The sequence below is a fragment of the Haematobia irritans genome, chromosome 1 (genome assembly GCF_050003625.1).
Source record: "Haematobia irritans isolate KBUSLIRL chromosome 1, ASM5000362v1, whole genome shotgun sequence".
Lineage (NCBI taxonomy): Eukaryota > Metazoa > Arthropoda > Insecta > Diptera > Muscidae > Haematobia > Haematobia irritans.
The window spans coordinates 276,468,059-276,494,520 of NC_134397.1; the positions used below are offsets into that span (position 1 = coordinate 276,468,059).

At 34.7% G+C, this 26,462-nt stretch overlaps 1 protein-coding gene across 1 annotated transcript in view; it reads right to left on the reverse strand.

Annotated features, from left to right (window-relative positions):
- Nucleotides 1-26,462, reverse strand: part of Dhc98D (Dynein heavy chain at 89D) — a 252,715-nt gene that overhangs the window by 101,952 nt on the left and 124,301 nt on the right. The window contains exons 29-32 of the mRNA XM_075295234.1: nucleotides 22,263-22,496; nucleotides 22,029-22,133; nucleotides 10,913-11,071; nucleotides 5,516-5,626 (exon numbers count right to left, since the gene is read on the reverse strand). Coding sequence (XP_075151349.1) covers nucleotides 5,516-5,626; nucleotides 10,913-11,071; nucleotides 22,029-22,133; nucleotides 22,263-22,496 — 609 coding nt within the window. The remainder of the gene's footprint in view (nucleotides 1-5,515; nucleotides 5,627-10,912; nucleotides 11,072-22,028; nucleotides 22,134-22,262; nucleotides 22,497-26,462) is intronic.

The window sequence follows — 26,462 nt, forward strand, 5'->3', positions numbered from 1 at the left end:
TCTTTTGTTTGGTCTACAATTTAACCATGAATCCTATTACAAATGTACAACGTTTGCAAATTTTTAAATCTTAATATCGAAATGCGTGCCACGTTGAAAATTCAGGTATCAAGTATTGCAAAATCAGAAAAATTACAGTTTGGTGCCATTTTTGGACTGGTGGCATCATACCGGATCGTACTTATTGAAAGATTATGCGAATTGTAACATAACTGTGAATTAGGGATGCCAGACGTGCCCTTTTATAAAGCACATGTGCTTTTTTTTACAAAATGTGCTCTTAAAACAAGATAGGCCAAAAGAGCACGACAAATTGCTCTATTTTTAGTTAAAAACTCTTTTTGTCCTCTTTTTTATGCATTACAACAAATATTACTCAAACGCGATTCAATAAATGGTAAAAGTAAACTGAACATACATAAATGTCACACTACGAGATTTTCCTACGCCGTTATTTTCTAATTAACCCTCTAATGCCCCAATTTTTTTGCCAGCTGATTAAATTTTCAATGGTAACGACACAAAAGCAAGAGAACTGAGCAAGAAAAATATATATGCTGCAAAGCCTCTTGAATAGTTTCAAATAAGTTTTCTTTTTATTTTGCCAATTTTTGTTGTCTTAAGGTGTGTTTTACTAAAAGCTTTAGGAGCCACCGTGGTGCAATGGTTAGCATGCCCACCTTGCATACACAAGGTCGTGGGTTCGATTCCTGCTAAGACCGAACACCAAAAAAAGTTTTTCAGCGGTGGATTATCCCACCTCAGTAATGCTGGTGACATTTCTGAGGGTTTCAAAGCTTCTCTAAGTGGTTTCACTGCAAGGTGGAACGCCGTTCGGACTCGGCTATAAAAAGGAGGTCCCTTGTCATTGAGCTTAACATGGAATCGGGCAGCACTCAGTGATAAGAGAGAAGTTCACCACTGTGGTATCACAATGGACTGAATAGTCTAAGTGAGCCTGATACATCGGGCTGCCACATAACCTAACCTAACCTACTAAAAGCTTTCTTATTAAATGAAGCCCGCCTAAAGGTGGGCTTGGGCATTAGAGGGTTAAATATTGTTTTACTTTATATATATGAGAGTCGAAGAAGATCACGCCGATGTTGCTTCTTCACTTTGTACTCTGTTCTAAATGTAAACATATTTCTTTCAATAACATTTTTCGCAAAAACACCAAAAAAAATGACTTACAAAGTATTGTAATAAAATTAGCTTGAGTTGAAAGTGGGTTATTTTATGTTGTGAACCTTTTTGTTATGTTTATATGAATTATATTTACATAAATAAATTGGAATTAAATGTTTTTATTTTATTTGAAAAAGTGTGCTCTTTTTATAAACTGAATGTGCTCTTTTTTCCTCTTCAAAATCTGGCATCCCTACTGTGAATGGTCAGAGCTACCGTGAGATGATATCTAACGTTTTTGCCCTAAATGCAAGAGTTTGACTTGAATGACATGTAGTTTCAACCACATGCAACACAACACGCGTAACAATAAAGTTATTAAGAGGTGAGCATTAAATTTGACGTTCGAGACCGGTCAATTGGCCTCACAAATCGCGTCATTTAACGTGTTTGGACTATTTTTTTTTGTGGGGTTAAATATGTTAAAGCTCATGTTCGCGATATACCGGCCGAAATTTTGGGAAGAGTATGCCAAAATTGGATTAAGCGTATGGTCCATTTGGACCACTTTTAGGTATATCCCCATATAAACCGATCCCCAGATTTAAATTGCGGATCCTCATGGAGGAGCAAATTTCATTAGATCTGGTTGAAATTTGGCACGTGATGTTAGTAAATTGTCTCTAACAACCATGCATAAATTGGCCCATATCGGCATATAGACCCTATAGAAATTTGACTTCTGAAGCCTCATGTAGGAATAAATTTCATAGGATCTCGTTAAACTTTGACTCTCTAATTACCGCGCGAATTGGTGCACATCGGTTTATAATTATTTGTAGATTCCTCCATATAGGTATCGAATCTTTCTTTTTTGTCTAACAAAGACTCCAAATGCACAAATTTACAATTTTGAAGACAATGTTACCTTGACATCGGCTAGTATTAACACGACCCGAGTAATTCGACTATGGCTTAAAGTCTTTAGTAGAACCTGCTATGAAATCCATGGATTCGATCTGGAGAACTTACGCCTTATAAACCTGCTTTTTATACCCTCCATCATAGGATGGGGGTATATTAACTTTGTCATTCCGTTTGTAACACATCGAAATATTGCTCTAAGACCCCATAAAGTATATATATTCTGGGTCGTGGTGAAATTCTGAGTCGATCTAAGCATGTCCGTCCGTCCGTCCGTCTGTTGAAATCACGCTAACTTCCGAACGAAACAAGCTATCGACTTGAAACTTGGCACAAGTAGTTGTTATCGATGTAGGTCGGATGGTATTGAAAATGGGCCATATCGGTCCACTTTTACGTATAGCCCCCATATAAAGGGACCCTCAGATTTGGCTTGTGGAGCCTCTAACAGAAGCATATTTCATCCGATCCGGCTGAAATTTGGTACATGGTGTTGGTATATGGTCTCTAACAACCATGCAAAAATTGGTCTACATCGGTCCATAATTATATATAGCCCCCATATAAACCGATCCCCAGATTTGGCTTGCGGAGCCTCAGCAAATTTCAGCAAATTTCATCTGATCCGGCTGAAATTCGGTACATGATGTTGGTATATGGTCCCTAACAACCATGCAAAAATTGGTCCACATCGGTCCATAATTATATATGGACCCCATATAAACCGATCTCCTGATTTGGCTTGCGAAGCCTCAAAGAGAAGCATATTTCATCCGATCCGGCTGAAATTTGGTACATGGTGTTGGTATATGGTCTCTAACAATCATGCAAGAATTGGTCCACATCGGTCCATAATTATATATAGCTCCCATATAAACCGATCCCCAGATTTGGCTTGCGGAGCCTCAAAGAGAAGCAAATTTCATCTGATCCGGCTGAAATTCGGTACATGATGTTGGTATATGGTCCCTAACAACCATGCAAAAATTGGTCCACATCGGTCCATAATTATATATGGACCCCATATAAACCGATCCCCAGATTTGGCTTGCGAAGTCTCCAAGAGAAGCAAATTTCATCCAATCCGGTTGTAATTTGGAACATGGTGTTAGTATATGATCCATAATTATATATAGCCCCCATATAAAACGTTCTCCAGATTTGACCTTCGGAGCCTCTTGGAGGAACAAAATTCATCCGATCCGGTTCAAATTAGGAACGTGGTGTTAGTATATGGTCGCTAACAACCATACCAAAATTAGTCCAAACACACAAAAATTGGTCCATATCGGTTCATAATCATGGTTGCCACTAGAGCCAAAAATAGTCTACCATAACATTTTGGTAGACTATTTTTGGCTCTAGTGGCAAAATTTTATTTCTAGAGAAAATTTTGTTAAAATTTTATTCGGTTCATAATAAAATTTTCATCATTGTCAAAATTTTATTTCTATAGAAAATTTTGTTCAAATTTTATTCGGTTCATAATCATGGTTGTCACTCGAGCCAAAAATAATCTACCAAGATTTTATTTCTATAGAAAATTTTGTCAAAATGTTTTTTCTATAGAAAATTTTGTGAAAATTTTATTTCCATAGAAAATTTTGTTAAAATTTTATTTCTGTAGAAAATTTTGTCAAAATTTTATGTCTACTTTGTCAAACTGAATTATATACGTATTGGATCGATCTTTTTTGATTTAATATATACCACGTATGGACTTACATACAATTTAGAAGATGGTGTTAGGAGGTTTTAAGATACCTTGCCATCGGCAAGCGTTACCGCAACTTAAGTACTTCGATTGTGGATAGCAGTGTTTAGAAGAAGTTTCTACGCAATCCATGATGGAGGGTACATAAGCTTCGGCCTGGCCGAACTTACGGCCGTATAAACTTGTTTTTAATTGTCCTATAGCTCTTAATAAAATCACACTTTATTATGTTATTCTTCAATTAAATAGCGTCGTTAGAATCAAGTTTTGCAAGAATAACATTACATGCCTATGAGATATCCTTCCCAATTTATGCTCGAGGAAAATACGAATACGAAATGCATTCAGCCCAGGTATGAGGTACTCACAAACTTATGATTTGGCATCAATATTATTAGCGTGATGCATTGGTGACTTTGTAATTGGCGCTAGTATTGTAACTGTGAGCTTCATCAGGATACTAATCGGAAAAGGAGATTGTGGTATTGACGGTGTGGTTCACATACAGAGGAGCATACAAAAAGGGCTGTATTCGTATCCATGGCCATGGTGCACCTTCAAAATGGCAAATTTCAACATTGATGATGACTGTTTGGTGGCTGAGTTCATATTATGGAAGTATGGAAATCCTACATCCTTCTGCTCTCGGGTAACTGGCGGCTGCCTGTAGGGATTAAGTCAAGTTGCCCCCAATTTATGTTTCACTACCAACGCCAATGCCACCATTACCATCATCATCGTCACCTACGCCAAAGGTTTTTCAGTTTATGTAAGCTAAAAAATTAGATAATATGCAAAACTCTGGGGGAACGAAGTGGTGTTGTAACCATGGATGTTAAACAAAAGAGCTGTTGCATTTGTTTTTAGTGTTACCAGAAGGTATCAACGACTGGCATAGGGCTTTTTTGTTTGCCGCATCAAGGCTTAAATTCATTCCCATTGCATGGCATTGGTGAAACGAAATAATGACAATGATGGCGATGACGATGGTGGCGTTGTCCTTTAGTGAAGTGAAGAGTCTTCTACGCCAAGTTGTTTTGGGATTTATTAGTGGTGACTTTATTAAACAGTGAACCTGAGTGGCAAAACTTTCACTTGCCGCCACCAAGGAAACTGAAGTCTCTCACAAAACCTGGTTTGGTGCTTTTGCTAACGTCAAACCTTCAACTGCCTAAGTTGAAGGTTGCTGATGTGGTATCTTCAGCATCGTTGAAGGATCAAATGACATGACTTAATCTATTAACGAAACTGTAGTAAAGAAGGGCGAGAAACTTAGTAGTTCGATGAAAGACTTCCTCCTTTCGTTTATATGGTAATAAAATGTCATTTAAATTCTTTCATGCACCTGCCATGGCAATCCCAAAAGGCGAGCAAAGATGTTAGACATCCAAGGTGATACGGCAATGTTACTTGCGAGTGAAGTGTAAGACTGTAGAGCAAAGATAAAGGCAAAAATCCACTATGGATGTTAGTCCTTGTCAAACTTATAATTGACAATTTCCATAAAATTGTTTCGAATATTTAAATTTATTATTTGGCAAGCCATAAACTTTGATTAAATGAGGTCAAGGATAAGTAATGGAATTAGTTGTAAAATTAACGCTAGATTGGTGAACTATTGAAGTTCCACGGCTATTCTATATACGAGTATATATTGGATGGAGGTTGTCTGACATACATACATAATTTTGTTATAATTTTCTTTTGCAAACTATAAGGGCTTGATCAAAAAACATTCTACATACTTACATCACGTTCTACAGGTTTATTCATTTCACGAAAGATATTCGAGAACAAACCATCCAACCAGTCACGTGTATCAGGATCCAGGTAGCCATACAATTCAATAACCGAACAAGCCTGAAATTAGATAGAGATTTAAGAAATAATTCAAGTTTGATGGCTTTTTGAAACCCAAAAGCGGAAAATGTAGACGATCCGTTTTGGTAGACGGTAGAAAAAAGGTCTAACATTTAACTAAAAATAAAATTCGTTTTACGCTGTTTTCTCAACGATTTAAGGACAAATAAAATACAAGAAGAAATATTTGAAAATTGTGAATATATTCTTGGTATTGTTCAATACACTGAAAAAAGTCTGTAGTTAAACTAATGCTAATTTCAACTTATTATTATTGCATTACAATTATTAGAATATCGTTAAATTTTATTATTTTTGTGAAATTTCCAATGAAATTTTCCATTTTTTAAGTGTCTCAAACATTTTAACTAAATTCTAAAAAATATAAAGTTCAGTGATCGTATTGAAAAGTTTAATATGAACTAAAGACAGGTACTATGTTCGGTTTTCGAGTTGAAAATCACATTATATTCGCGATTACTTTTCAAAAATAATTATATTTAAATTTGAAAATCAATATATTTCTGTTAAATCTTGGCGAAATTTAGAACATAATACCGATCTTAAAGCAGAAGACTATTTTGGTATGATTGGTTAAAATGTTTGTAGTTAAAAAGTACATCAGGGCATTAAAGTTTCCTGGTTTTAACAACGCTTTGTGGAAATCTCTAAATGTAGAGTACAATTTCGTTAAATTTTCGAACGAGGTAGTTCATTCTTGTTATTAAAGTTTACTATGTCTTTACATAGAGGAAGAATTAAAAAAAAATAATCGCTTTTGCCATATGAAATCTGGAATACTGTAAATTAAAAGATGATTCCCTCCTAATTAAAAACCAATTTTACTGTTTATTTTCTGGTAGTAGATGCACAAAAAAAAACACTGAACTCACGAAGGCACTAAAGCCAATTTATTCATTTGAGTTCATAGAAATTAGTATATTTTAGTTAAAATTCCCCCTTACCGTAGTACCCCTGCGAATAAAATTTTTTGAAATTTTTATATTTTTTAGAAAGTATTTCAAAATATTATTTATTACAGGATGCGCTTGCTACATTGTGAAGTCAGAAGGCCAGGAATTATTATACGTTCATTCAACCAAAATAGATATAAATTGAGTTTTCAGTAGAACAATTTTTGAATGGCGTTTCACTGTGGTGTAACTACTTAGAGAAATACACATAAATGGTACCAGCTTTAGTGTTGTTTAATGTCATTAAGATAGTTAAATAAATTGAATTTTGTTTTATATAAATAAATAAAACCACATGGATAGCTCCTATTGCTTACATTTATATACCCATACAATATTATGTATATAAAATGTTAATATGTAAATACATGTGTGTATATGATATTTAATTTGGTTTGCGAATTTAACTTGCCTTCCACTATAAAACAAAGCAAGTACAGAAGCACATTCACATTTGAAGTGCGTTACAAATTTTTGTAATTTGTAAAAAAATTAATTTGTCTGTTACTTCCTGTGTGTTTCAGTGCTGATATTTTAGGTGTGGTTATTCGGGTTTTCAAACAAATGTTGCGACAAATTGTATGTCGGTTCAATATTATATGTAGGACCCACGATTTGAGCAAATTTCATACAATCAAGCGAAAATTTGGTACCTGGTGTTAGTATACTCCCTGTTTGACTGCCGGAAGAGAAATATATGTAAAGTTTCAAGTATTTATACCCTGTACCACAGTAGTAGGACCAGTCTGAGACCCATCGTTTCAGAATTAAATTCCGAGTCTATTTAGCGATGGCTATCTGTCCGTCCGTTTGTCTATTCATCTATTTTTGTGTGCAAAGTACAGCTTGCACTTTAAGCATACATAAGGTCATGGGTTCGATTCCTGCTTCGGCCGGACACGAAAATTTTTTTTCAGCGGTGGATTATCCCACCTCAGTACTACTGGTGACATTTGTGAGGGTTTCAAAGCTTCATTCGGCCGCACCCGACATAAAGGATTTCCTTACGTGTATATGAATACGTCTACCCCCATAAAAACAATCATTAAAGGCTTGAAAGTTCCAAAACGCTCCATTCATGAAAGTCAATAAACACAAATGCGGTGTCAAACGGAGTACAGACGGTGTCAATGTGACAACGACAAAATGACATATTGTGTTGTCAAAACAACAACCATAATGTTACGAATCGTAATTGTTACGAATCTATAAAAAAATCTCCATATCCGTTAACAGTCACCTTAGCACATTGAAATCATGAACGCCGGTGGACGAAACCGTTTCCGTTTCTTTTTGTTACCGTCCGTTCACGATTTGGAAAGTAATTTTCCTATTAGTGTATGCCCATTATTAAAGAAATAAATAATGAAGAATGTATTTCTGGAAACGATACATTGTGTAAAAATTCAAACACTCTGTGAAAAAGTCCAGAAATGTATAAAAATATGTACATATATGTACAAATTCATAACTTAAAAAAAACCCTTTGAAGGACACGAAAATTGTACTTAGTATTGATGCTCAGATGATACATACACTGAAAAAAAAGCATACTCGGTTCCAAAGATTTTGTCTTTACTTTAAAAAATTTGGTATTGATTCCGAGCCAAAGAAGCGGAGACTATAGGTAAGGATAATTTTAAGACATAATTCTCTTTTAAATTTAGGTTTTGTGTACTTGCTTCTAGGAAGCAAATTTTAATTTTTAGCTTTCTCAGCTTTTTTTCTTCATATGCTATCAAAGCCCTTTAAAAACGAGTTAACGGCAACTTTATTTTCTAAATTAGGACTCGACTTCCAGTAGAAATTATGCTATGTTTGAAGTAAAAAACTTCTTTAAAATAAAGTTTTGAAAAACATGTCCTATATTTGAAGGATTTTTTGCTTTTTAGTCAAGATGCAAAAAGACAACAAATTTAAAGACAATTTCATTAAATTTAAATAATTTTTCTGAATTATTAAAGTCAAGTTGACCTTAGCCTATACATTTTTTCTTTCATGTTAAGATATCCATTTTTAAGTCAAATCACTTAATTATAAGGACAATACGACTTCATTGAAAAGTTTATCGACTTTTGGACAAGGAAAATAACTTTATATTAGAGAAATGCGTCTTCTATGCTAAGCAAAATTTGTATTCGTATTTTAAAGACACGAAATCTTTGACCTCACGACAATATTTTTTCAGTGTAGTGTCCGAAATTGCCGTAGGTTGAAAGTTTATTTAGTTTTGATTAAACATTTAATTGGTTCTCAAGAAATATCCGGTTTTATTATATCACTGACTGTTCCGATTTACTTTGTGCAATACATTTGCAGTTAACACATGAGTGCGCACATTTACGAATAAACCAACGGACACAATAAAGGATCCACGAAAGTTTTATGTATTAAATACTCAATGCTTCAGAAATAAGTACCACCATGGCACATGTATGAATCAACAAAAATGATGTCTGTTCTATAGAGGAAGCGCGAACGAAATACATTTCCATTAAAAAATATTCTCAAATTTTCTGATACTTTATTAAGTTGAAATTTGTTCGCAACAATTATGAAAATATCATTCAAATTTCATTTGTCAATAAACAAAATTTACCCTCACTTCTCTGAATTTTATATCTTCTGTCGTTGGATGAGATTTAATAAGTTTAACATTTTGCTTATAAAATATTGTGTTGTCGGATTCGGACTATATGAAGCTTATGTATAATATTGGGACAAAAAGTAAGGTGCATTTTAAAATGCTCGTCTGTGTGGTCTTGGTCCAAAAGTCAAGAGACCTATCCGGGGAACCTATATTGAGACCATGGATGAGATAAAAGTTGAATCAAATGAGGCGCTGATGGCTATACTGGAAAAGGACTTGGTATGTGAGGAGGATTGAAAAAAAAACCTTGGCATAATTGTATATTTTTGTTATAATTATTATGCGAGCTTTTCCGAAAACAGTAGCAAACTGCTTAAGATAACATTTTAAAGGTCCGTCAGTAATTTAAAGCTGTATGCTCCTAAAATTCGCTTACGCCTTACACCAAATACAGGACACTCACACAAACGGTGTTTAATTGAGTCATTTTCCTCCGCATCATGACAGCAATCATTATACTTCGCGCCAATAGTTTTTGCAAACTCGCCTATCAGACAGCGACCCGTTATAGGAGATATCAGGAGTGATATCTGACGTCTTGAAAACACTAACATATATAGTGTGCGGTTTAAGTTTAGATGAGGACATTCGCTATCATATAATCACATAAGATTACAGGTAGCCAGAGGTATACCAACAGATTCTAGTTCCCCTGAAATTAGAGGGGAGTGTGCGAGAGTAAAATATTACGGACGTGCACACTTCTACCTGGAATATGAAAGGTAGTTCCTAGCCTTCTAACTCATCCACTTCGGTGTTCCCTGGTATGTTCCTGTAGCACCATATTAGGTGAAAATTGTGGTGCTCAGCTATCTCATTGGGAGATTTGCGGCAGCTGAGAAAATATTAATGGCAGTAGCTTCTTTCAGTTTGACCTAGACTTTATGCCCAGGCAATACTTTGTGGAAATCTTAAATATGTTAACTTTATAAGTGACCACAAATTCGATGTTTACTTTACCAAATCTCCAAACACATGCTTATTTTGGCCACCAAGGAAATGTTAGAATTAATTTTAAAATTCAACCTGGTTCATTTTATGCCTCACCAAATTGTTGTTTGAATTTTTCATTAATGGTATTGACACTTCTCCATTATTGACGTTGCTAATTACCCTTACCTGTAGTCACAAAGAAATTTGATCTACAATGCAAGTACAGAAAATCCAGTTATAAGAGATAGCCAATAGCAATAACAACAGCACTGAAAAGTTTAAAAATTTTCCTAATTAAGGTAATTAGCACTTGTCGTAAACATTCCTGTCTGGAAACTTCAACAATTTTGACCCAATCATAGTTAATGTCAGAGTGTTCTAGCTGTTCTGGAAAATTCACAGAAAATTTCTTCTGGAGCTAGTTTTCTTTTTGTTGTGATGATTTCCTCCTAACCTAAAGACAACAATTACAATACTTGGTCATTATGCCCTTTAATTCTGAGGGGATGGCCAACTCGTTTAACCCACAAGAGAAATTATGTTACAAAGCCCTCTTCCCATTGGAGTTGTAGTGTTTACGTTACATATCCAGAAATATTACTCCCCGGTAAAAAACAAAAGAACTAAGAGCATTAGCCCAACTACAAAGAAAACGAATCAAACGAATGAAGGCAAAGGACAGCAAGATGATATCTCTGGAGCTGGCTGACTGTCAGAGCTTTCACTTACCTTTGGGTTAAGGGTAATGCATTTAGTTGGCAAACCCATATAGGTCTGGGCCTTAATTAGTGTATTTATGACAACCGTTTTGCCGCCACCTGTTGGACCGACAATCATGGTCGAGTGTCGGGTCATCATAGTTTCGTACATTTGAACCACTTTGTCCTCCTGCCGGCCGATAGTGATGACATAGGAAGAGAACAAAGAAAGAAAGAAAAATAAAATGTCATACAATGTTCAAATGGAGCTAAGAAAGCAATGAGGAGTTTTGTATGAGGAGAATTAATGGTTTGGTAAGTGTAGTAAAATTCAATAAAATTTTCTTTTCATTTAGAAAGAATCGTTTTCCCAAATTTTCAATGAGCAAATGGTTTTCTTAATTTCAATAAAATTGTAAGCCAAAGACAAAAAAATCGATGAAAAGACTTCAAAAATTAAAAAAAAAAAACTCAAACTTTATATTAACCTATATTTGAAAATTTTCAATTTAATTCAATTCAAACATTTATTTAATCAATTAAGCCCTCTTGGACCATACATTGGTAGCTTTGAAATAATGTACAGCAAAACTAAAGAATTAACAAATATGCAAAATAATAATAGTAATAATACTTGAAACTAATTTGAATAAAATATTCGCAATAGCTGATAAACTACACGCATATTTCTTTCCCTAAACCCCCAAAAAAAAAAAAACACAGCACCGCATATGGAGGTATTATCAGCAATGATGCAAAAAGTTAATTGTCATTACTAAAATACTGAATTATAAGATTTTGATCAAATTCTGGATGTATTTTATTTTAGAAATTAGTACATTTTTAAGTAGAACATTTTGGAAGTATATATACAAATTAGAAATTAGCGAGTCTGTAAGGATTATATTGTGAATTATCCAAAGACTGAATAAATAAATAAATAAATAAAAGCGCTTAAACTTACCGAAAAGTTGGGAGCCACCGTGGTGGTCGTGGGTTCGATTCCTACTTCGACCAAACACCAAAAATTTTTCAGCGGTGGATTATCCCACCTCAGTAATGCTGGTGACATTTCTGAAGTTTCAAAGCTTCTCTAAATGGCTTCACTGCAATGTGGAACACCGTTCGGACTCGGCTATAAAAAGGGGGTCCCTTGTCATTGAGCTTAACATGGAATCGTGCAGCACTCAGTGATAAGAGACAAGTTCACCAATGTGGTATCACAATGGACTGAATAGTCTAAGTGAGCCTGATACATCGGGCTGCCACCTTACCTAACCTACTGAAAAGTTCTTATAATCGGAGGGAATTGCATTCCATAATCTGGATAAACGAATTATGAACGATCTTTCAAAAACAAGGTGGACAAAGACAAAGTTGGAGGTATGCGGGTTTACCATGTTTTATAACACTAAAGAAAAAACAAATGCATTTTGTACTTAGGAGGTGCTCAAAGGTACAGTCAAGGATTTGATGCGTGAAATACACATAATTACGCCTGCAGTTACGACCATAGACATACCTTAAAATACTGTGAAATGAAGATTCAAGCCTGCGAATGTTTGACCTATTGGAGCCAGTATATACCTTAGCTCTGTACAATATATGAGGCATTAGTAACGAGTGAGCCAACAAGTACTTTATTTCCGTAGGCTAGATTACATTTATGCTATACAACTTTTTTAGGACTAGATTTAGTTTGGAGCAAATGTGGGCAATATGCTGCGCAAAAACCAAATTGGAGTCAATTTGATACCCAAGAGAAGTTATGATATCTGTCGAAGAAACTATATGATTCTGTACAGTAATACTTTGAAGGGTATTTTGGCGACGTGAGTTATTAAATACTATACATTTAGTTTTCGGAATATTAATGTTAAGATGGTTGCAACGGGCCCAGTCGCATATCCTCCCAATATCGTCGTCCAAATGTGAAATGCAGCGAGGTAATCATTTTTGTCTTACTTCAGAAGCATACGACTTTAACAGTTGCATTTTTTTTTGCGGTGAGTTTTACTTTTTGAATATCTACACAGAAAAAAATGAAGCAAAATAAAAATCAATTATTGGCATAATTGAATGAAAAAATTATATCAAATACCATTTTTATTAAGTCAAATACGAAAATAATTGGTTGAATGAAACACTGTCAAAAATATCCAAATTCCCTGGTAATTGAATTCACAACACATCAATTACTATGTTCAATTGGACTAAGTGTAGAAGTTGTTGATTTAAGTATAATGTGTAATTGCCTGATAAAAGTCTTTATGCCGTTGCTACGTCATGAAAAAACAAGTATAAACGGCCGTAAGTTCGGCCAGGCCGAATCTTATGTACCCTCCACCATGGATTGCGTAGGAACTTCTACAAAAGGCTGTCATCCACAATCGAATTACTTGGGTTGCGATAACACTTGCCGATGGCAAGGTATCGTAAAACTTTTTAACACTGTCTTCTAAAGTGTAAGTTAGTCCATAAGGGGTATATATTAAACAAAAAAAAAGGCCGATTAAATACGTATATAATTCAGTTTGACAAAATTTTCTATAGAAATAAAATTTTGACAAAATTTTCTATATAAATAAAAACTTGACAAAATTTTCTATAGAAATAAAATGTTTACAAAATTTTCTATGGAAGTAAAATGTTGACAAAATTGTCTATAGAAATAAAATGTTGACAAAATTTTCTACAGAAATAAATTTTTTACAAAATTTTCTATAGAAATAAAATTTTGACAAAATTTTCTATGGAAATAAAATGTTGACAAACATTGCTATAGAAATAAACTTTTTACAAAACTTTCTATAGAAATGAAATTTTGACAAAACTTTCTATAGTAATAAAATTTGACAATTTTTACATGGCTGTTAGATGCCATATACTAACGAAATGTACCAAATTTCAACCGCATCGGATGACTTTTGCTCCTCCAAGAGGCTCCGGAGGTCAAATCTGGGGATCGGTTTATATGGGAGCTATATATAATTATGGACCGATATGGACCAATTTTTGCATGGTTGTTAGAGACCATATACTTACACCACGTACTAAATTTCAATTGGATCGGATGAATTTTGCTCATCCAAGAGGCTCCAGAGTTCAAATCTGGGGATCGGTTTATATGGGAGCTATATATAATTATGGACCGATATGGACCAGTTTTTGCATGGTTGTTAGAGACCATATACTAACAACACGTACCAAATTTCAATCGGGTAGGATGAAGTTTGCTCCTCCAAGAGGCTCCGGAGGTCAAATCTGGGGATCGGTTTATATGGGGGCTATATATAATTATGGACCGATATGGACCAATTTTGGCATGGTTGTTAGAGACAACATACTAACACCACGGACCAAATTTCAATCGGGTAGGATGAAGTTTGCTCCTCCAAGAGGCTCCGGAGGTCAAATCTGGGGATCGGTTTATATGGGGGCTATATATATTTATGGACCGATATGGACCAATTTTTGCATGGTTGTTAGAGACCGTATACTAACATCAGGTACCAAATTTCAACCGGATCGGATGAATTTTGCCCCTCCAAGAGGCTTCGGAGGTCAAATCTGGGGATCGGTTTATATGGGGGCTATATATAATTATGGACCGATATGGACCAATTTTTGCATGGTTGTTAGAGACCGTATACTTAGACCACGTACCAAATTTCAACCGGATCGGATGAATTTTGCTGCTCCGGAAGGCTCCGCAAGCCAAATTTGGGGATCGGTTTATATGGGGGCTATACGTAAACGTGGGCCGATATGGCCCATTTTCAATACCATCCGACCTACATCAATAACAACTACTTGTGCCAAGTTTCAAGTCGATAGCTAGTTTCGTTCGGAAGTTAGCGTGATTTCCACAGACGGACGGACAGACGGACGGACATGCTTAGATCGACTCAGAATTTCACCACGACCCAGAATATATATACTTTATGGGGTCTTAGAGCAATATTTCGATGTGTTACAAACGGAATGACAAAGTTAATATACCCCCATCCTATGGTGGAGGGTATAATAAATAAATACAAACAATAAAATGGCATTTATTTTTATTATTAAAAAACTTCTCAGGCATATGGTCGAATGTACCAGCAAATAAACCGTGGTATCGGTAACGCGATTCGAAATGTTTACATTAACAACATTTTTAGCGCATCATATTTTATTTTTACCGCAGGTAAGTACCTTTATCTAAATACCAGTTCTTTAGTCAAGCGCATTTTTTTGTGGAATCTACACTGAATGAATTCTCTTCGTAAAAATGAACATTTTCATTGTGAGTCTAACGTGTCACGTGTTGAAGGAACATATAACTAGAGGTGGGCGCGTGACACGAAATTCTCGTGACACGCGTGAATCACGTGAGTCGTAAACGAAATCCAAAGCACCTCTCGTGAATATGCGTGAATGGGACTAAAATAAATATGTCGTACGTGAGAAATAAAATCGGTTCGTGAATGTGCGTGAATAAAATTTCGTGCGTGAGTACTGGTTTTCATTTCGTGAATGTGCATGAGTGGGATTGGCTACCACACGTATCGTGCGTAAATAAATGCTTCGTGAATGTGCGTGAGTGTGTGTGAAATTTCAGTTACGCGCACACCTCTAATATTTACGAAATTCTCGTGTACGTTCACGCAAACAGAACTTTTAAAGACGATTAACGATTCACAACAATTTTTAGACTCACGAAAATTCACGTGACTTCGACTATTAGTCGGGATCACGACGCATATTTTACAGCATGATCTTTAAAGTTAATGTAATATATTTCGTATATATTCCGTATATTCGTAAAAAGTCGTTCGTAAATTTACAAAATTCGCTGAAAACTTTAATAAATATGTAAATGAATTCCATCGTTGTATAAACTTACACACATCCTGAATTGGACAATTCAAAAACTTGGGGAAAAGCTTTGGAATATACATATAACTATACTCTTTCTATTTTGTTTTTACAATTAGGACGTGTACACGTCACACTGGTCTATAAATGGATATAAGCGGACTGTCAAAAATATGTGGGCTATAGGAAAATGTGTTTACTTCGAAAACGGGGAGTTCGTGATTCAATTCTTCCCACAAACAAAAGGTAAAATCATATAAATCTTTGAAGTCTTTTTGAAACTTTGAAATGAATAGAGGTTTGTATTACAGAAGAGCAAGATGCCGAAACAAACCGCATAGAAATGAGGAAGATTTGGAAAGCAATTCCAGCAAGTGGTACAGATAATTTAAAAACAGATTTTTCTTTGTGAGTGAGCCTGTTAAATATGTCGTTTATAACGAATATTCTGTATTTTTTCCAAACGTGTACTTCGCTGTATTTACAATTATATATATTTTTACATTTTTTTATAATAAAACGCATAAATCCGTTTTTCAGAGTGTATTTGTATACTTTTCTTAAACCAATTGTAACGGAACGAAATACATTTTTATATTGTATTCTTCCTTACATATATTTATTCATTGTGCTTCGTATTGTTTATTGTGTGGCCACCATACATACACCCACTGCCCTACTCTCCACAGCTTGCTTCCGCACTAATCGTTTCACCGACGATTAGCTTTCTTCCGCACTAATAGCTTCGGCTATTAGCTTGCTTCCGCACTAGTAGCTTCGGCTATTACCTTGCTTCCGCACTAATTGCTTCGGCAATTAGCTTGCTTCCGCACTAATCGTTTCACCGACGATTAGCTTGCTTCCGCACTAATAGCTTCGGCTATTAGCTTGCTTCCGCACTAATCGTTTCCCCGACGATTAGCTTGCTTCCGCACTAGTAGCTTCGGCTATTAGCTTGCTTCCCCTAGTAGTTTCGACAAATAGTTTTGTTACTAACCCAACAACGAATCAACACCGAATCACCACCTCACCCGGATTGTCAACATCGCTATCAACGTGGAATCGCCGCATCACCCGAATCATCAACGTATCGCCGTATCACCCGAATCATCAACATATCGCCGCATCACCCGAATCATCAACATCGGCCAACCATCGACAGCCGACCAAACCAACACAACCAGCCACCGACGGCTGACCAGCAACTACCATCACCGCTACCGAACCATTAACCGAATCAACAACCGAACAATCAACCGAACCGTCAACCGAATCACCAACCGATAATCATCGAACACCGCAACAACGACTTTGGCCGAACCAAATCGTCAACAACCGCCGACGTCAGTACACCCAGAGAAGGAATATGATCACCTCAAACATGTTTTAAGAGCAAAATGTTATTTTTGGGTGGTGACCATGTAACATGGTTTTCGCAACCATGTTATTTCCTCGGAAATCATGTAAAAATAACATTTTAATGACAAACATGTTACATGGTCAATATACAAAAATAACATTTTGCTCTTGAAACATGTTTGAGGTGATCATATTCCTTCTCTGCGTGTACTAAGAGGCTACGTAATAAATCACCGCCCCTCAGCATACCGTGCAGACATAAACATTATACGTATATAAGGTCAAATAAATAAAGCTCGTACTAGGTTAGGTTAGGTTATGTGGCAGCCCGATGTATCAGGCTCACTTAGACTATTCAGTCCATTGTGCTACCACAGTGGTGAACTTCTCGTACTAATATTATTGTATAAATACCACCAAATCGTGTGTTCTTAATTTAAGGTTTGTGGGTCCTTAAAGTTGATCCTGGACGACCACTGGTCTACCTCAGCCGACGACAAAACCACGTTACACAATAATGATTATATAGTACAAAGATTATATTGATTACCATCATAATAAACACAATTACGGTAGTAATTGTACAGGTTGTAAAATTCTATAAATATTGTACTCAATTCAATTATAGTTGTAATTGGAAAAGCTTAAATATTTCAAATACTAATGTATTTCGATTGATTACTATGTCATTTGGATATTATGACAAATTCCAATTACCTTTATACTCAACACAAATATTCCTCCATTTGAAAATAATTTTATGACAACCTTACAATTTGGGTAATTCGGTTTATGATTTTCGTTATAAGCTGAAAATCAAATACAAAAATAATTGAAATCACAATTTTTGTATTTGATTCAAGTATGGCGCAATTTTTACTCGATGTGCCTGAAATTTTGTCTAATTTTAAATATGAACGGTGGATATTTTTGGAATATGGTTTGAGTATCTTGAAGTTGCAATTTGTCTAAAAAATTTCGAAAAAACGTTAAAAAAAATACAAAAATATTCACGTCTGGATGAGTTCCGGAAATTATCATAGTTTCCTCTTAAAATAACTATTACAATCAAAATAGAAGAAATAGCTCTATAGATAATTACAAGTGTTAGTTTTAAAAGCAATTAACACAAAAGGCTACATGACAGCAAAAAGTTCTTCTGTTTAGAGAGCAATGACAAAAAAGCTAACCACTTTGGACCGATTGTAAAAACCAGACAAATGATAAGGTTAAATGTTGAAAGATCAAATACTAGCAAAAGCATCAAAATGTTTCCGGATCAATTTGAGGAAAGGTAGTAAGTGTATAGTTGCAGATATGTATACTACGGCACTTAGAGTGGCGTGCAGAAATGAGTACATAATTATTTTTTTTTTTAATTCTAAACGAATAAAGGGTGATACGGTCAAAATTTGGTCAATATCGCATCGAGAAAATCCGAGCTACTCGCACGCAAAGCTGGCAAAATCGCTAAAAGTTGCCAAATCAACCTTTACAAATGTAATTAAAGTGTTTGGGGAACGTTTGTCGACAGCCAGGAAGTCTGGATCGGGGGGAAATCGAAAACCGGAAGCCGCTGAGACGACAAAGAGAGTTGCCGGTAGTTTCAAGCGAAACCCTAACCTCTCTCTCCGAAATGCCGCAAATAAGCTGGGTGTATCGTCTACAACCGTGCATCGAGCCAAAAAACGAGGCGGACTATCGACTTACAAGAAGGTAGTGACTCCAAATCGCGATGATAAACAAAATACGACGGCCAAAGCGCGATCCCGGACGCTGTACACGACGATGCTGACGAAGTTTGACTGCGTGGTAATGGACGACGAAACCTACGTCAAAGCCGACTACAAGCAGCTTCCGGGACAGGAGTTTTATACGGCAAAAGGAAGGGGAAAGGTAGCACACCCAGAAAAAAGTGCCTTCGAAACTAAAGGAAAAATTTTTCATCAATATAGTTTATCCATTTTATTTCCATTAAGGTAAATTTTTGTGAGGAATAATAAAATTTACTCGTTTCAGTAAAAAAAAACTAAACTGTAAGCAGTTAGGAATAGTTCATTAACTAGAATAAGGCATGGAATTTTACTCATACTATTTTCTTCGCTGGGTATAAGAATTTACTACTGAACAAGAAAATTTTATTCACCGATAACAAAGCATTCGTAAAAATAAACAAAACCCGAACTGAAACCAAGTTTCCTCAAAATTAGTAAAATCTCTTATAAAATGATAATTGCGACTTCCTTTATAATAGAAAGTTTTTCATACATACGAACAACACTTGACATAAAAAAATATTTTAGTTCATTCGTACTAAGAAGTATGCAATCCTTTCAAAACTTAAGGAAACACACTTGTTAGAATATAGGAAATGTTCCTATATTTCTATTGTCTACCTGTAATCGATACCTGTCATCGTAATCGATGTGTTTGCGCGTGGGTGTAATCGATATGTTTGCGCGTGGGTTGTTTTTTAGTTGGAATCGCGATGTTGTGGTATACGGAGAGATTGTGAAAAAATAATATGGTAAAATAATATAATAAATAACAAATAAAATATATAAAATATTTATTATTTTAAATTAGTGAGAACAATTTTCGTTTTTTGAAAATAAATCTATCAATGTTCGTGATGGCGTATAAAGAAAGAAAACACCAGCAGAATAAGAACCCTTTCATTTGTCTTCATTTTAGAATCTTCAAATATCAGGTAATATTCAGTGACGCTAACCTTTTGTAACAAACATGGTTTATGATTTTTTATATTTGTAGGTATTGAAATTATAAAAGGAGGACAAAATCGTTAGGCAGCAACTTATTAAAAGTGAAAGGTACAAGAAGAAAAATGCGTTTTACAGTTGATGACATTACATGGAAATTGGAAATAGTGGAATAATAAACTAGTATTTCAAGGCCAGTTGATGCTGTTGATTCTTAATAAATATATTTAATATCTTAATAAAACGTGTATTTTATTGAAGAAAACATTGCCTATATAAATAAATAAAATTGTATTTAAAAACGAAGGTAAGCAGTTCTAATTAGGAAGTAAAAGTTTTACCACAAATGTGTAAGATTTGTCCAAATGAATGAAACATTTTCAATAAAATTATTCCATATATGAATTCTAATCAGTTAAATTTTTTCATTCTGTAGTATAGTGGTACATAAATATAGGAAAACGTTAACTAATATATGGAATGCATTATACCTAATTTCTACGAAAATCACATCGTTCAAACAAATAAAAATGTCTTTGGCGCTATACGAAGTTCAACTTTCTTCACAATGAGTTCATTTTAACTTAAAGAAGGGGTCACTTTTTTCTGGGTGCAGATATTTTCAAGCACATAAAACTGTCAAAGTTCGCAAATAAATATCTGGTTTGGCAAGCCATCTGTACCTGTGGCTTGAAAAGCAGCATTTTCATAGCTTCCGGGACTGTCAACCAAGAAATTTACGTGAAAGAGTGTTTGAATAAACGTCTGCCGCCTTTCCTGAAGAAACACGGTTGTTCCGTACTGTTTTGGCCGGATTTGGCATATTGCCATTACGGTAAAAAGGCCATGGAGTGGTGCGCCGCCAACAACGTGCAGGTGGTTCCCAAGGACAAGAACCCTCCCAACACGCCACAGCTCCGCCCAATTGAGAAATACTGGGCTATTGTCAAGCGGAACCTAAAGAAGACCAAAAAAACTGCTAAGGACGAGCAGCAGTTCAAGGCAAACTGGCTTTCTGCGGCGAAGAAGGTGGACAAGGTGGCTGTACAAAATCTGATGGAAGGTGTCAAGCGTGAGGCCCGGCAATTCGGATTTGGAAAAGCGAAAGCCTAACTGAATATTTTTCCTGAATTTTATACTAATTGAACTTGAAAAAGAAATTTAATTTGATTTTTTAAATAACCGATTTCACCGATTTACACGCGTTTTCCCTTGACCCAATTTTGACCGTATCACCCTTTAAAATAGCAGCAATAAAGAAACTCAAAATAATTTTAGTTTTCGTTTATTCCTTCTTCAATTCTAAATATAATAACAAAAAACTCAAAACAAAAGTAAAGAATTCAGGGAGATAAATAAGCATAACAAAAAATTCGCATGTACTCAATTTTGAACAAAATTAACTATTCCATTGGGAATGAAGTATCGAAATGTAAACTATTAATTTCTTTTCTTGAATGTTCTGTGAAACGATCAGAATGTTTCAGATTAAAATCCCAATGACCGACTTTTAAGGTGACTTACTAAATTTCCATTTTGAATTGAAAAAAAAAAATATGGAAGCACCTGGACACCTACGATAAGACGATAACAGAAATAAAGTGATGAGCAGAAAAATGAAGGAGTCGGCAGAGTACTACGTATACATGATTGTGCGTGTTCTCACAATGTATTTGTGTTGTTGTTGTCCTTTTCAATGCCGGAAGGATGTTTGGAAATATGTTCAAAAGCATGCTGAAGCTGTTTTATCATTCTTTTGTTACAATTCTATTGCTGCTGCTGATAGCTTGGAATGCATAGTCATTGTGATGACCATTTGTAACAGGATAACGGCAGCAGGAGTGCAAAAAGTGTTACTGGTAAAAATATTCCGGAAGCAAGAAAATTGAATCCCTTTTAGAGTTTCTTTGTACAATCGTCTCAGTGGCACTAATGGAAAATTTAGTTTGAAATATGAAAAACGACTGGGGTTTGAAGGTGGGTCAAAAAAGAGGGCAAACGATGTTTTTTTCATATTTGAATTTTTCAATATTCAATTCTATCGTATTGGTTTTTTATGAAATCTTTTGAAAATTACTTTGTTTATTGTGTTGCAAGAATTTCTAGTTAAATACTTTACAGGTGTCCTCGAGGGGTTTTATCCTTGAGCTTTCTGGTTTTGTCATAGTTTCCAAAGAAACTTCAAGAAAAGCAATTCCTAAGGCTTACCTGATCAGACAGAAGTATGTAACCATCATTGACAAGACAATGACGTACGGCTGCATTAAAATCTGGATAGCCCACACGAGGACAATCAATGCCAGGAAACAAATCCTAAAAATAGAAAAAAAAAACCAAAACAATTAAATTTTGCACAAATAAGTGTTTCATTGACCATATCACAAATTTAACCACAACTTTGCACCATGTTGTGTGTATGTGTGGTTATCTAAGTAAAGTTACCTTTATGAGTCCCAAAAACAATGGCACATCCTCAAACACAAACTTGGGAAAATTCATATCGCGCAGCACACGCATTAGCACCACTGCTTCAGGCAAATCTTCCGATTGGCGTTTCATGACACCTGCCATACGGAGCACTGAATTCAATGAACGTAGTCCCCAGTCATAGTGGCACTGCTTCGACAACTGTTCCTGGGCCAATGCATATAAAACTGTCATCTTTTTGGCCAAAACCTTTAAAAGAGAAAATAAATTTCAAACCACATGCAATAAGAGTACTATGGAAAGGATATAACAATTTTGTGCGCTTATGTCCTAAGTTTTAGTCATTGCTGGGAAGAGGATTAATGGTTAATGATGGTAAAGGTCCATGGTACACCTAAGTGGACAATTTAGGTAATGAAAGTTACAGCTACATTTTAATCGATGGAGCTTAAATTTTAACGTATTGGAAATATACTAAAAAATTGTTTTCCTCTGAAAAAAATATGTATGATAGGATATATTTGTTAATGGTGTTAAATCGTTTTTAGTGTTGAAAACAGGAACTGTAGGAAATTTTTTCTACCCATCATCACCACTGTGTTACATGGTAGTATCACAGTAACGCCATGGTCAGCCTATTTGAGATTCATCGTTTAGCATACCAATCGTCTTAGAATTATATTCAGAGTCCGTTTAGCTGTCTGTATGTCCATCCGTCTGTCTGTTTCTTAATTTTATTGTACAAAGTACAGCCTTCCTTCCACTCAAAGACAATCCCTATTAATTTTTAGAAAGTAGGATCACATAAAGGGTGGTTAAAATTTCAAGGGCCGATGTTGATTTTTAATAAAACACAAACTATTTAGGAAATTATTGTAATTTTATTTTATTATGATATATTGGTATTACTCAATTATGTATGGAACAAAATATCGGCCAAATGGGCGCCGCGACCTCGGCGGCACACCTTCATCCGATGGTCCAAATTTTCGATGACGCTGAGGCATTGGTTTTTCGACAATCACTCTTGGATTCTCATTCGTCCAAATGCGGCAATTCTGTTTATTGACGAATCCACTGAGGTGAAACTGAAGATGATTCTCTTCGAAAATTGATCATCCACTGTTGCCATTTCTTGGAACCATTCTACTTAAATCGTGGTAATATACTTCTCTTTAATGAGAAGTTCAAATTAAAATTGCATTGGAGTCCGAGAGTATCGCTATTTTTTTTTCTTAAAAAAATAAATGCTTGCGATTTGCGATTGCGAATTTCGGAACATGGTGGATATAATTATGTCATTGCAAGAAAGGTATTGGACATTGGGAAGTACGTATTATACCTAAACTGTTTGAGCTTTTGGCAACTAGGAGAATTTCGTGCTCCCTCTCCAATATTATATCAGGATTCCAACATGTTTGTATGAGAGGTAAGTCTACCAGGGATGGAGAATGCAGTACTAGAGTACTAGACTTTTTTCAATACTTTTTCACCCTGGTCAGTACCGTAGTACCCCCGCGAATACAATACTTTCGGCAAAATATTTTAATATTTTGAAAAAGTCTTTAATAAATTTAATGCACCGTCACGCTCTCTACGTTATCAGTTTCCGTTTCATATTGATAGACATGTTTCTTCCTATGCTGCTAATGAACCAAAGCAACGAGGTTATATAATTCATTATATGAATTTTTAGATTTTACTCTCTCTAAAGAGAAATTGAAGCAAATATTACATGGTATTGAGCATTAGTAATGTATTGATATCAATTTAAGTTATTGCGTAGTCTGTAAGGATATGTATTCCATAGACTAAATAAATAAATAAATAAACTTATTTGCTAAATGTCTTTAGCAGTACCTTGAACCTGTATCCTTATATCCAGGGTCAAAAACACGAATATGTTGGGCCGGAAATACATGTGATTCTATATTAAGGAGTTATCAATCGGTACTCTTTATAAGCTCGTATAGAACAAAAAAAAAATAATTTAAAATTAAGCAGTTGATTTTTTGTTATTTAAAACATTGGAAATCAGTTTTAAGGTGTTTTTGACGATAATGTCCCAATGGAATTTTTGTTGGGATACTGAAATATTTTTTGAATAAGAAAGTGTGGAAAATTCTTTGAAACCAAATAAGATGATTTTTCCCTCGTTTAACTAAATTATTTTTCGACGAGAGAAAAAAAAAATGGAAATAATTTTTTTTTTCAATTTGGTAGTATTAAACCAATAAAAACGTGACGCCGTTAGTAATTTTTGCAGAACTCCATCCTCATTAGAAATGAATTGGACCAACTAATGATCGTAGTATGTTTTTGTTGAATAAAATCCGAAATGTAGAGGAAAGTACTTTTTCGGTCAACATATACATTTTTTGTACTTTCTTAAAAATTGTATTTTCCACCCCTGAAGACTACTGTAACTAATTTGCTTGTATTTGTTGGTCATGTGTTTGAATCATTCTCTCAAAGACGTCAACTTGATGTAATCTATACGGATTTCAGTAAGGCGTTCGAAATGGTGAATCATATGCTGCTGCTATATAAATTAGATGTTGTGGGATTTCCACCTATTGTCCTCCGCTGGATCGATTCCTAATTGCATGGTAGAATACAGAGAGTTGCATTTAAAGATAGTTTATCTACGCTTATACGTGTGACATCTGTGTTCCCCAAAGTAGCCACTTAGGATCGGTTCTATATTTGAACGATCTTCCGTCGGTAATCGTATCATTGAAGGTACACACAAAAAATTATCACCAACATTTTTTCAATTAAACCCTTAATTGAATTTGGAAACGGATTCAATTAATATGTTAACTGATTCAATTATTTATTTAATCAAATCCGAATAAAACCCAATTAAAAAAATGATTGATATTTGTTACGTTTCCAATTAAAATATTAATTGATTCAATCAATTTGTTAATCAATTCGGAAATAATTTTCAATTACAAACGTGATTGAAATTTTTTCCGTTTCCAATTACACATGTGATTGATCCAATCACTTTTGTGATTGAAATTGGATAATTTTGAGCAATGGAAAGAGCGAAAAGAGAACAAGAGAATGGGTATTTATTCAACATTGTATGATGGAGAGATCAGTCTGTAGAAGTAACTTGTAACGAACGGTTGGGTTTTTGTTTTTCGCGTAAATTGAAAAACATGATTGGCGACATTCTGTCTGCTGCATTGAAAATGTGTACATAAATATTTTGAACGCAACAACAAATCATAGCAAAGGGTTGAAATAAATAAAGTGTGCAACAACAAATGGCCACGTGGTAAAGGTTTGAAAAAATATATGAGAGAACGCATTTGAAATTACCTGTGTTTGTGTTTGTGGTATTGTAAAAATGGAAAACAATCTACGTTTATTGAAGGTAAGAAATTGTGAAATGTGAATACCGTTTTCCATTGAAGCCAGTTTACATTAAACGGACTAAAATAATATATTTTTTATTCATTCCTTTTAGTAACCAATTTTATTTCGTGAAATTGACCAATCAATCCCATCAACTCCATCATTTTATCAAATATGTAAGAATATGTTTGCAACAAAAAAGTGGGTACCGTATTGATCTTTTAAAATTATAATTTTTTTTCACTCCTAGTTTTCTTAAAACCAAGAGCGGTATGGGTTTGTTGGAAGATTCACCTTGAAGTTGCGAAGTGGCGTTGGCATTAAATTGTATTTTTGTTTTACCTGCCTTTTTCAGTTTGAACCCAAGTAGAGAGCAGTATATCTGATATATAAACTAATGAGCTGAATTATGTAATGGTAAAAAAGTTCTTTCTTTTGGATTTAAAAATATGAAAAATATCCGAAAATAATAAAAATATGTATTTCCCATTTATATATTTTTTCTATTTTTAGAATTTGCAAAGTATCATCAATATAATACCAAATATTACATTGCTTTCCCATTTTTTTTGTCTATGATTGGTTCAAATTTTAATAGACGATTTCAATGTGCGGACATTTTGGAAAGGAATTGTTACTAAAATTAAATTACCGAGCTCCTTAATACACCTTTTTATGCTAAAAGACTACAACTGCAAAAGAAGATTATAAATCTGCAACCTGGAACTAAGAATTGAACTTGATATTCTATGCAGGTAATGTTTAACAAAATTAACTTTTAATTTAACAAAATTAAATTCGAATTATTCTGTTTACTTTCAGAAAAACTAATTTAGCTTACAGGCT